Source organism: Lycium barbarum, chromosome 8 (assembly GCF_019175385.1).
Source record: "Lycium barbarum isolate Lr01 chromosome 8, ASM1917538v2, whole genome shotgun sequence".
NCBI classification, from domain to species: domain Eukaryota; kingdom Viridiplantae; phylum Streptophyta; class Magnoliopsida; order Solanales; family Solanaceae; genus Lycium; species Lycium barbarum.
The window spans coordinates 106,952,859-106,966,293 of record NC_083344.1 but is presented as its reverse complement, the minus strand read 5'-3'; the positions used below and the strand labels follow the sequence as shown (position 1 = coordinate 106,966,293).

At 34.2% G+C, this 13,435-nt stretch overlaps 1 protein-coding gene across 1 annotated transcript; it reads left to right on the top strand.

Moving 5' to 3' along the window:
* Nucleotides 1-1,297: 1,297 nt before the first annotated feature.
* On the top strand, nucleotides 1,298-7,099 carry LOC132606566 (probable LRR receptor-like serine/threonine-protein kinase At2g16250). The gene is made up of 4 exons (XM_060320141.1): nucleotides 1,298-3,517; nucleotides 5,478-5,606; nucleotides 5,958-5,980; nucleotides 6,104-7,099. Exons 1-4 carry the CDS (start codon nucleotides 1,602-1,604, stop codon nucleotides 6,685-6,687), a joined length of 2,652 nt encoding a protein of 883 aa, XP_060176124.1. The 5' UTR covers nucleotides 1,298-1,601; the 3' UTR covers nucleotides 6,688-7,099.
* The last annotated feature ends 6,336 nt before the right edge of the window (nucleotides 7,100-13,435 follow it).

Here is a 13,435-nt window from a genome sequence, read left to right as displayed (position 1 = left end):
ATCTTGACTGTGACTTTTAGAATCTCATAACGTTAATGCAATTATATAAATAGGTATTTATTGCTGAATCCAACTAATACTGTAATATAACAAACTATTTGTAATCTACTAAGAGAATCTTAGTGCATAGCAAAAGTTATTTTTTTGACTTCTCCTACCTCGGTGGTCCTCAAATGATTCATTTGGTGATTTGGTGAATGTACTTGTGTGAAATGTCATTGGACTATTCATATAAAATAATAGAATATTTGTTAAACGTCAATCGATGCCGTTGTAGGATTATTTAGATATGCTCAGTGTAATAATTTGGATTCTGCAATCCTCTTCAAAAGAAAAGCAAGCAATAGTGGTAAGGTAATTGACTATCATCAAAGGTTAAGGTGGAATATGATAATTAGTGTTCCTCCTTTTTTAATGGTGCAACTATACATATAATAACTTAAGTTAAAATAGTAAATTGGCATAATATCATTGCGTTGAAGCTTAATAGTTATTTCGAACCGACTCTCACACTAAAAAAGTCCAATATCATTCCTTATCTGACAAAAGTCTGAAGCTTGAATTGCCAATCAAGTTCAAACTTTAGATATTCGGGTTTGGAACTAGCGCAATAATCTATAAATATTCAATTTGTTCTCTTCCATTGTCGTTGTATGCATCTATCGAGATTCATGATCGTTACTTAATTGTTATTCTAAAGAATACCTATACAACACAAGAGCGAGTAAATTGTGTATGCGGAATTTTTGCCTTGTTGAAGAACCTGATTCTTCAACCTAAATATTTAGGAATGCAATAAAACGTAAAGCGAGTAAAGAACAAACGTAACTTTGCGTGAAAAATTTCCTTGGAGGAAGAAAAAGACGTTTTATATGATTATGTGGTAAAATTCGAATGATTTTTTTATAAAAGAAAAATCATTTAGTATTTTTTGTATGATTTTTAGGCAGACTTAGTTGATATCTTTGTTACGAAAAATAATTTAATAATCTTCTAATTTTCTTATTACAGAAAATAACTTAATTTTAATGATTTTGATTAAATAAAAAGTACCCATGTATCAGAGACGAGACATGGAACAACAATCCAATCAGAGGCCGTAGTAAATGCACATCTTCAGTAATCCCTCTTGTTCAAAGTAAGTGTCAATTTACAAAATTAAAAAATAATTAATTTTATTTTTCAGATTTGTCCCTATTTACTGAAGACAATAAATAAGCAAGAATCTTATTAATTAAGAATAATTTAAACAATTTTTTTCCAGCTTTCATTGGACCGGAGAGGTGCCCTTCACTTTTTGGCTACTCTTTTAATCTTTTCCTTCTCACCCGTCAACTGAACAAACTGAAAAAAAAGAGAAAGAACGTGATAGAGACAAACAAAGTGGGTTGAACGTAACCCAAATATATATAGAAATAGTACTACAAGTAGTACAATAGCAGTACTATACTTTTCAAGAACCAAAAATCAAACCCAAAAAACGGTTAGGTGTTTATTCTATGTATATTTGTATGCTCAATTACATATATAAGTCTCTATGAATGTGAAGTAGTAGAAAAAGATGATAATTTTCAAGTTTCAATGAAAGCTCAACAAGAATAATGATGTACCAACTGGGCAAAGTATGTTACATTTTTTTCATGCTTTTATTGTTGTTTGATTCTGCATTTGAGTTGAGTTGGGGAGATGAGAGATTGGCTTTACTTCAACTAAGATCTTCTTTAGGATTAAGAGCCAAAGAATGGCCTATAAAGGGCAACCATTGTTCAAATTGGAAAGGTATTACTTGCAAGAATGGTAGAATTACTGAAATAAACATCTCTGGTTTTAAACGTACCCGAAATGGGAATCAAAATCCTCAATTCTTGATTGATGCTCTTCAAAATTTGACTCTTTTGGAGTCATTTAATGCATCAAATTTTGCACTTCCAGGTTCTATACCTGATTGGTTTGGTATTAGACTTGTATTTTTACAGGTTCTTGATCTTAGGTTCTGTTCAATTACTGGTGTTATTCCATCCACTCTTGGTAATTTGAGTAGTTTAATTGTTTTATACTTGTCAAATAATGGTCTTAGTGGAATGGTGCCTTCAAGTTTGAGTCAACTTTCAAGTCTTTCAGTTTTTGATCTTTCATATAATTCACTTGTTGGGTCAATTCCTGCATCATTTGGGTCACTTGGGAACCTTACTTTGCTTGATATGTCGTCGAATAATTTGTCCGGGGCGATTCCTCCTGTCATTGGGACTTTATCTAAGTTGAAATTCTTGAATCTTTCTAATAACAGTTTATCTTCTTTGATACCTGCCCAACTCGGTGACCTTTCGAGTCTGGTTGACCTTGATCTCAGCTTAAATAGTCTAGCTGGAGTAGTGCCTAATGATTTAAGAGGATTAAGGAACTTACGACGAATGAAAATCGGGAAGAATTCTCTATCTGGTTTATTGCCTGGTCACCTGTTCGTTCCTCTAAGCCAGCTGCAGTTCTTGGAAATAGACCATAATAATTTTACTGGCAGTCTTCCTGATGTATTCTGGTCAATGCCCGGGTTGCAATTTCTTGATGCCTCTGCGAATAACTTTACTGGTACTCTGTCTACTCTTGGCTCAAATGTAAAGTTCCCGAGTGCAGTGGTTAACCTTTCTCAGAATATGTTTTATGGGAATCTGCCGCCTGTAGTTAGGAGATTCAGTTTTCTTGATCTATCAGATAATTATTTCCAAGGCAAAGTTCCTGAGTACTGGCAAAGGAACGTGCCCCTTAATAGAAATTGCCTACAAAGATTGGGAAGTCAAAGGAATACAAGTGAATGTGCATCTTTCTATAATGAGCGGAGCTTGATATTTGATAATTTTGGAGTGCCAAATGCCATTGAGCCTCCGTTTCCTAAATCTGACACGAAGAGTCACAAAAATGTAATCACATTAGCTGCTGTTCTAGGAGGTATCGGATTTATTGCTATAGTGATAATCTTTATAATGATGCTGATTTTTTGTTGCTGCAAGAGGGGTGTGACAAATCAAAAGGTCACTGGTGTGGAGCCTGTTCCTGCTAGTGCAAGTCCTCCTGGAGCATCATTGAATTTTTCAAATTTAGGAGAAGCATTTAACTACCAGCAGATCCTTAAAACAACCGGTGAATTCAGTGATGCAAATCTTATTAAACATGGACATTCAGGTGATCTTTTCCGTGGTATCCTGGAAGGTGGGATTCATGTAGTTGTTAAAAGAATTGTTAAAAAGGAAGCATACTTGTCAGAATTGGACTTGTTCAGCAAAGTTTCTCATTCTAGAGTAGTCCCTCTTTTAGGACACTGTTTGGAAAATGAAAATGAAAAGTTTCTGGTATACAAATATATGCCAAATGGAGATCTCTCTAGTTCTTTGTTCAGAAAAAACAATTCAGATGATCATAGTTTGCAGTCACTTGATTGGATAACGAGACTGAAAATTGCTATTGGAGCTGCCGAGGGTTTGTCTTATCTGCATCATGAATGTTATCCGCCTCTTGTGCACAGGTATTATAGGGTTCGTTATGATGCATTCCTCTTACTTCCGCTTATCATGCAGACTAGACCTATCATTTTTATTTATGTCAAACTTCCATGTTTGGATGTGCATATACAGTATCCTGACTATCTTAACCATAAGTTATCATTGTGACGGGACAGGGGATCATGAATTTCAGAAGAGTAGTTGCATTTCCTTCTACATGTGTTCTTTGGTTGTAGATGTTTGGTGAATATTTGGTAGAATTAGTGTAATGAATGATATGCCTGTTTTATTAATATGTGATATTCCCATCTCAAAAAGAACCAATATGTGATATTTGAGAAGATTAACAACTTCTATTATTCGTGAAAGATAAAGTGTTTAAGTTTCCTCCATACTAATTGGCGTCACTGAAAAAAGCCTCTTCTTACTGATAAAATTTGACCAAGTTAATGCTGGCACCATTTTGCACTTCTTGAATTTCAACAGTCTATCGGTGCCAATTAAGTCAATACCATAAGAGCCGGTTCAATATATGCTAGAGCTGGATGATTTGGCAGTTAAATATACTCTGAGGTGTTCCCTTTTTGGAGCAAAGTGGCCACAAGATACAAACTAGAGCTGGATATTTAGCAATTAAATACAGTCCGGAACTATTCTTTCCAGTGATCTAAAAGCTTGCTAGGACACGTGAATTGGGTGAATCTCGTCATAAGCTATTTACAGAAAAATGAAACATGCGCTGTCTTGATATTTGAAACCAAACTTTGTCTTGACATATCCCCGTTACACCTGATAAGAGTAAGGGTGAAAAGAGCAAGTCCTTTACTCTTTTGGTCATTTTTGTGTTCCGTCTGTCCAGAACAATTTGGATCACAGTTGAAAAAGGGATTTAACCCTTCTTTGAAATTGTCCTTATTGAAAAAGATTTCTATTGAATTTTCTCAAATTGTTTCAGCAGAAGCTTGTAGGGAATGATAATTCAACGCTCCACAAGTTCGATATGTTTGAAATTGATCCAAAACGTAGATAAATAGCAAAACATCAGATGACAGCTGCGACAATTAGCTTCATGGAATTTTACAAACAGAAAAGGAATAGACAAGACTTCATCCTTGATGTGTCCTATAATGTGCCCTTTTGTAGATCTGCAATCTCCATGAAATGTTGGATTTAGAAGCTTGAATCTATCAACTTGAGGGTTTTCATTATATGTTATTCACGTGTAATAAATTACACATTTCCATAACAATACGATTTGGCCAATTAGGGCCCACAGCAGTAACTTGTAAATACTTTTTTCTTTTGATGGCGCCATGGTTATATACTAGCTATGCTCTCTAGTTGCATGCTTGGCTACAATATTTCCAATTTAGCAAGTTCTGCTTTCTTCTAGATTCTATGTCTAGTGACATGGCTTCAGATTCTCTATTATTAGATTTCCTTCTGCTCTACCATATTAAAATTTATTTCTAAAACAGTGACTAGCAAATTTATTTCCTGGATTTCCTTTGTACTTTAATAGACCCATCGAGCTCTTTTTGAAGTCACTTTGAATATTTACCATATTTATAAAAAAAAGTTCAGATATTCACCATGATTTATGTCTATTTCTTCCCTTCCCCCTTGGTTCAAATTTTAATCATGAATGTCTCTAGTTCACTATATGTTACTCCTTCACTTTCCAAACGTCTGCGTAATAGACCGTGCATGAAAAGGAGAAACCAATTGCACAAGTTTCTGCATTGACATTGCATTGTGCCTTTTCCCTGAGCTATTCAATGAAACTGTAAAAGACGGGTTCTATACTATTCTTCTAAATGGTTACATTGTCCTTTTGCTGCACTGCAGATGCAAATTCTCACATCTCTGTCATATAATATTTCTTAAGTTTCAATTCCCACCCCCCAACTTTTTATCAGATTTATGCCTACGGGCACCTATGGTGACACACCTTTTTCAAACATTGTCTTGCTATATTTACAGAGATATCCAAGCAAGCAGCATACTTCTTGATGATAAATTTGAAGTCCGGTTAGGGAGTTTGAATGAGGTGTATGCACAAGGAGGAGACACCTATCACAACAGGATTTCCAGGTTGCTGCGGCTGCCACAGTGAGTAGTTGTGGCTCTCTTTATATTTTATTTATGTTACATAACAAGATTTATATTTGGGATTGAGGCACAGTGAGTAGATCTTTCCTCTAATCTTCTTTCTACACTACCAAGTTTTATTTAGAGCCTACATTCTTCCCACAAGAAACATTTTTTTCTTTCTGCAGAAATACTGAAAATGATTGCATTTTTCTTGATTCTCGTATGTGTTTCAGATATTATGAGTGGTTGGGATTGTCATTTCCTGCATGACATCTATCTCATTTAATAATAACAAGTAATTATGGTATATTGTTATTACCTCTCAACTGGAACTACTTATTGATATAGTTTTTTCTTCCTACTACACAGAACATCGGAACAAGGCGCATCAGGTACTTGCCATTTGTTTAATTCAATTACGATAAATAGAGTTTACTCGATAATATGAAATTTATTAAGTCCTGCTTTTCTGTGATAGCCTACTGGACTTTCTAATCTTCTTTTTTGATGGACAGGTAGCCCTAATGCCACTTGTGCATACGACGTTTATTGTTTCGGCAAGGTTTTGCTTGAGCTAGTAACCGGAAAGTTGGGTATCAGTGCATCTAGTGATGATACCATGAAGGAGTGGTTGGAGAAAACACTGTCTTGCATTAGTATATATGACAAGGAACTTGTAACAAACATAGTAGATCCTTCCCTAATCATAGATGAAGATTTATTAGAGGAAGTATGGGCCATGGCTATTGTTGCCAAATCTTGTCTCAATCCCAAACCTTTGAGGAGACCATTAATGAGATATATCCTTAAAGCTTTGGAAAACCCGTTGAAGGTAGTTAGGGAAGAATACACTAGCTCCGAACGACTTAGAGCAACTTCATCCAAAGGGTCGTGGAATGCTACTCTATTTGGGAGCTGGCTTCACAGCTCTTCAGATGCAGCAGCGGCTGATAAGGTGGAACGTGCAAGTAGTTTTAAACGGTCAGCAACTACAGGGTCTCGTGAAAGTGGTCATTCTTTCTCAGCTAGACAACACTCAAAGGAGATTTTTCCCGAGCCATTGGATGTGCAAGATGTGACGAGAACGCGTGATGAATAGAAGGTTATTGTTCTTGATTCTGTTTCAATAATGCAGCTAGCAATTCATTTGGGTGCCTAACCTGTTGGTACTCTGTACATTCTACTCCGATTCAAAGGAAACTAATGAAGACAGCATCAATTGTTTATGGCTTTGGCTTTGAAGGTTTTTCCGGTACAGTTTGATATACAGCAGGATTTAGCAGAGTGTTGGTTCTTTTTTTTCTCAATTGTGTTTTGATAGTTTGTGTTTGGGTTCATTCTTTTCTGTAATTGGTCTTCTCTTTTGCAAGTCCCTCCATGAAATGTAAATTATAAAGAATCTGCAGTATTCATGATGGAGGAGACACAGGAAAGATAGATTTTGTTGCTTTTTTCATCTGTGAGAGAAAAAGCCATAAATAGAGAAAAAGCCATAAATAGTCTCTTATCTATGGGAGTAGGTCTAAAATGGTCTCTTAATTATATACTTACAGGTTTTAGTCCTTTAACTATCCAAAAACTTATCAAATTTGGTCTCCATCTATTTTTTTATACAAACAGCGTACAAACTCATAAACCTTCGTGAGATTAATCGTTAAACCATTCCTCAGACCTATATTTCTCTCTCCCTGCTTCTTTTTCCTCAAGTTCATTCTTTAACCTCAACTTTTTTCCTCAAGTTCTCTCTCGCGTTTCGGACCGACGGACTGCGTCAGTTAAAACTGACCCAGTCCGTTAGTTTTGTTAAAAAAAATTAAAAAAAAACTGATGGTCACACGTCGGTTTTTTTTTTTTTGAAAATTAAAGAATGAAATCTAGGAACTTGGAGTCAAACCCGGGTATGTTCCTTGGCATTAAAGGGCTTTACCACTAGACCACTGATATTTTTTGTTCATATACTTACATTGATTTAATTTATACTGTTTTTTCGCTCTAAAAACCGACAGACTCCGTCTCCGTCGGTTTTTTATAAAAAAATAAAAAATAAAAATAAAAAATCGACGGACTCCATCGGTCTATTTTAGAAAATAATATAACAAATAATTATATTTTTTCGGGCATTTTTGTGCAAAAAATAATCGACGCAGTCCGTCGGTTTTCTTTTAAAAAAAAAGATTTAAAAAAATTATTGAAAAAACCGACAGAATCTGTCGGTCTTTCCGTCGGTTTTTTCCATCGATTTTTACTAGTTTTTTAGTAGTGTTTGAGAAGAATGGTTACAGAAATTTTGTGCCTAATTTTGTCTTTTCGAATTTTAGAGACTCGAGAGCGACACCAGTGCTAGAATGTTTTTTTTTTTTTTTTAACAAGAGGAACTTGAGGAAAAAGAAGCAGGGAGAGAGAAATATAGGTCTGAGGAATGGTTTAATGATTAATCTCACGAAGGTTTATGAGTTTGTACGTTGTTTGTATAAAAAAATAGACGGAGACCAAATTTGATAAGTTTTTAGATAGTTAAAGGACTAAAACCGGTAAGTGTATAGTTAAGGGACCATTTTAGACCTAATCGCATAGATAAGAGACTATTTATGGCCTTTTCTCGACATATATACGTTAAAATCAAAGGTTTACCCTTTGTTCTCTCTTGCCAATTTTATAACTTGTGGCTACCTGTATATTATTTCCTTTTATTGCTTTTGTTCGACTCTATAAGAATTATTCTAATCTTCAAGTTTTACTTTAAGCTTTCAGATTTTTTGAAGCAAAGTAAAAGAGCAGCCTGGTGCACGAAGTATTCCGTGATCATACAAGATACATAGCCTCCAAATGCAAGTATTAATGACTGATTCTATAGCTCGAAACCATGATTTATTGGTCATACAGATATAATTTTACTATCGCTCCAAAGTTCGCCTTCTTTTGAAGCAAAGTAAATTGAAAAAAAAGTATTGAAACTAGTCTAAGTTTGACAGTTTACTGTATGTTTTAAAATATTTTAACATTTTTGACAATTTTATATTTTCAGAATGGAAGGTTTACCTTGATTGTCTGTTCAGGTAAACAAACTAAATTGAGAGTGTAAAAAAAAAAAAAAAACAAATGCAGAAAGGAAACTAGGACAAAACGAAGGTCCCGCCAAGATTTGAACTCAGATTTGAACTCGGGTTACTGGATTCAGAGTCCAATGTCCTAACCACTAGACCACGGGATCTGATTGTACGGTTGTATGTATAATAAAATAATGGTTAGTTTAGTTGCAAGAGTTTATTATATCACTTTAGAAGAGTATATACCTAGAGCATAAATAAACCAACCGTGGTTCTAGAGTAATCGTTGTAGGCGCTTGTTCTGCCCTCAACCACATCTCTGTAGGCCCTCCCTGAGCAGGCTTATGAAATCACAGCAAGTTCTTGACACATGCTTCTAATATATCTACTTTTAAAGTACGTATTCAGATTTTCTATGATTACCCAAAAGCCCAAATACACAATAACAAAAATAAGAAGTAGAATGCCTCAAGTGTAACTGAACCACTTGAAGTTTCAGGGTGACCTCTGTAGGCCCTCGTTCTGCACCCCAACACATATCTGGTACAAAGCTATAAATAATGACAATACAAGAAGGAATAGCGAATTATTCAGCACGGTAATAAAGGATATGTGAATTGTTTCAACAAAATAATTAAACAAATTTAAAATGAGCAATTGAAATTGGAAAAAACAAACGGTTGACTTTAGTTTTTCTCACTATTGTTGAAGGAGAGAACAGAGATTTGATCGTAGACAGTGATTGCTAAGACCTGGAAAGAGGAATTCAACGCGAAAATAAGCTAATAAGTGATTCGATTAAATAAATCAAGTAGGAAAATTTGAACAATAAAGTCGTCGTCAGAAAGCTAAAATATTAACAATACAATTTCTAACACGTAACCCCGGAAAATAATGAATTGGGAAATAAAGAAACCCCAAAGATAAACTTTACAGAGCAAGTCGCGTTATGGCCAAAATCCAAATAATCAGATATGCAAACATAAGTGGACAACGGGACAGTAATTTTTTTTTATATAATATCAAGTTAGGCATAGATAAGGTGATGTGATACCTCTCTATGACCATCATTCTTATTTATCCTTTTTCTCCTTTTTTTGAATTTTTCTAAATTTGTTTACACATAATTTATTAACTAATTGACTTTTAAAAGCCTCACAAAATGAATGTTAGAACTAAATTCAACGTTTGAGTAATCAAGTCAAATCTTTAAGACAAATCAATCAAAACCCAAATAACCGATATCCATGTATCAGCCCACGTAGTAAAGAGAGACCAGTAAGAGTGAATTAAATATAATATTGGAATTTTTACTTGGTGTAGCTTCTTCTAAAAGGTAATTATTAATAATAACTACCTTTTGATTTATTTATATTTAGTAGCTACAGTAATTTTGTAAATTACCATTCGTAGCTACACCAAAATACATAAAGTTGGAGTGGCTTAAGTGGCTATTGGGTGAAGCTCTCACCCTGCCCACCCAGGTTCGAATCCTGGAGCCAAATACATATGACATACATTCAAATAAAGTTCAATTACACGTGACATCAGATACATGTGACATCAAATACATATGAGATGCAATATAAGCCAAATACATATGACAAAAATACACTCAAAATACAAGGAGAAGAAGATAGGTAAAATATGTAAGAAAAGTAATGTTGTTGGCTAGGTTCGAACCTGAGCGGGCAAGGGGAGAGTCTCGTCCAAATACACGTGAATACACAAAATACACCCAAAATAAACAGCTTTTGCTTAAAAGTAAGTTACAAATTGTAATTTGGAAAATGGTACCTACTAATGGTAAGATCCTCATAGAAGGCAGTTAGTTATATGTAAGTTTGCCTAAAATATTAACTAGCAACGACCTTTCGTTTACCCCCACCTCCTTAATTCTTCTTGACTTTTCATTGTATAAAAAGAAGGGAATAGGGTAAAAAATGCCGCTCTACTTTGAACAAAGAGCTAAAAATATCCTTCATTATAAATTTGGGTAAAAAATACTCCTCCCGTCATTAAAGTTTTCAAATATACCCCTGTCTTAATGAAAATCCCCAACATAACCCGATTTCATTTTAAAACCCGAGCCAACTAAATAAAAAATTCATATGGGTTACCCGTTCCTGTGCCTAGTGGCTCCAGTTGTAGGACTCGGGAACAAGTTAGTCGCATTGAATTTTTTATGTAGTTGGGTCGGGTTTAAAACTAAAATCGCGTTATGTTGAGGATTTCCGTTAAGACAGAAGTATATTTGAAAACTTTAATGACGGGGGATATTTTTTACCCAAATTTTTAATGGAAGATATTTTTAGCCATTTTTTCAAAGTAGAGGTGCATTTTTGACCCTTTTCCCTAAAAAGAAAGGCACAAAAATACCTTTTCTCATGAACTTTACTTTATTTCAAGGTGACTTTTTTTTACCCCATCTTTTTATTTTGATTCAAGATTCTTTCTTATTCTTCTTGCAAATAAGCTTAAAAAAATGGCACTACATTTCTTTGAAAGTATAGACTTATCTTTTGTTCTAAGAATTTGCCAATGAAGAGTTTTGCAGTGGCCATCTATTGGAACGAAATTATTTTGATTTATTGCTCATCTTGAAACAATTCAATCTCTCATTGATTCATTATCTTCCAATAATTCTTATTGGACTTGCATATTTTTCATCAAATCTGACTTGTATAAGTACTTCTCCACGCTATTTTCTTCATAATTATATTTGTTATGTGTTAAACAATCTGAACTTAGTAGCAAATTCAAAATTTAGAGTCATTATATTATGCGCTTTATCTACGAGCTTGTTCTTTTAGAAAAATAGACCGAGCTGACATATTAAGTTATAAAAAAAAAAAAATAGTCATACATAATGAGTTATATTAAATTTGTTGAGTCTAATCTAGAATCAAGTTTTTTCATACACATATTGTTTAAGGCGTTATTACTGTTATTTTTGTTGTTCTAATCTTTAGCGTTGAGTACTTAAATTCTACATACATCCTACATGTATATTATTATGTTCACATTTTTTTTTTTAAGAATTCCTCCTTTAGTATGTAGATATTAGATTTTGCTTTCTGTATGTACATTATAAGACATATTATTTGTCGAAATTCTTGTGTCAATAATTTTTTTTCTTTCTAAATTTATATTAGAGACTAATTGATTTTGACAGGTGACAATCCAATCTACTATTGGCATATGGGCTGCTCATGAATGACTAAGGTAAAATGAAAAAAAAAATTATCTTAGAGATTCTTGTTGAAAAGAAATTTAGGCAAAAATACATCAAATGACCCCTGAACTATACCCAAAAAGTCAAGTTCACACTCAACTAACGGGGTGACCTATTACCTCTTGACCATCTAAAAAGTGAATTTAATACCATCTTGATACACATTTATCCAGTTGCACTAGCGGAGGTGTTATACACTCGCCGCCACATCAGTGCCATGTTGGAAATCTTCTGAATTTTAATTTTGTATTCTTTTCCTTTTCTTTATTCATTTAATTTAATTTTATTAATTATATTTACATAAATAAATTTCTAATTCACCATTAAAATCCTCCATTTCTGCCAACCCACCACCGACGCACGAACTCCAGCCAAACACAAGTAACCAGTAGCCACGCTGACCCTTTCCCATGTTCTCTGAGCCTCACCAGCCACGCTGACCCTCTCCCATGTTCTCTGAGCTCACCGACCACTGCCCCAATCCCCTCTGTCTTCCTCTTGCTACCTAGAAAATTTGAAGAAGAAGGGTTTTGGGGTGGGGGTGGGGGTGGGGGTGAAATGAAGAAGAAGAAGAAGAAGAAGAAGAAGAAGAAGAAGGGTTTGGGGTGGGAGTGGGGGTGACATGAAGGTAGAGCAGAAGAGCAGGGTGGGGTAGCGATGGTGATGAAATTAAGATGAAGAAGGGTTTGGGGGTGGGGATGGCGGTGGTGGTGAAATGAAGAAGAAGAAGAAGAAGAAGAAGAAGAAGAAGAAGGGTTTGGGGGTGGGGTTGAGGTGGAGGAGAAGAGGGGGGGAGGGAGGGGTTGGTGTTGGTGGAGGGATGAAGAAGAAGGAGTAGCAAAAAATAAAATAAAATTAAAATTTAAAAATTATCTTTATTTTAATTTCAACTTCACTCTCCTATTATTTAATTATAATTTTTTTCTGCCAAATCAACTTTTACGGTGTCATTAAATTCACTTTTTAGATGTTCAGGGGGTAATAGTTCACCTGATTAGTTTGAATGTGAACTCAACTTTTCGGGTATAGTTCAAGGGTGATTTGATGTATTTTGCCAAGAAATTTATTATAAATTGTATTTTTTTTTCTTTTGCTTTTTCCAGCTACAGTCAAACCTCTCTATAACAACATCGTTGGGTTCGAATTTTTTTGGTTGTTATAGAGAATTGCTATTATACATCTATAACAACATTTGCCATTTAAATAATAGTTGGCTGCTATAGGCAAAAAAGATGCTTATAATCTATTTTTATTTTTATTTTTTAATGTTGTAAAGAAATAAAAAAATTTAAATCTCAAAGATATGAATGCTTCACTAACTAAATAATAAAGAAAGTTAATACAATTTCAATAAATTCATTACTGAATGTATAAAGTTTTAAGCTATAAGTCACACATTTTAAATCTATAGTACTTGAAATTAAATTCTTTCAAGATTGATGGGAGAAATTTATAATTATAACTTGTTTTGTAGAATCTAATCTTTTAGTGGTGATATAACACTTGAATTTACGTCTAAACTTTCAGTAACCAGGTATCCAATTGCTTTCCCTTGAAGGGAATCT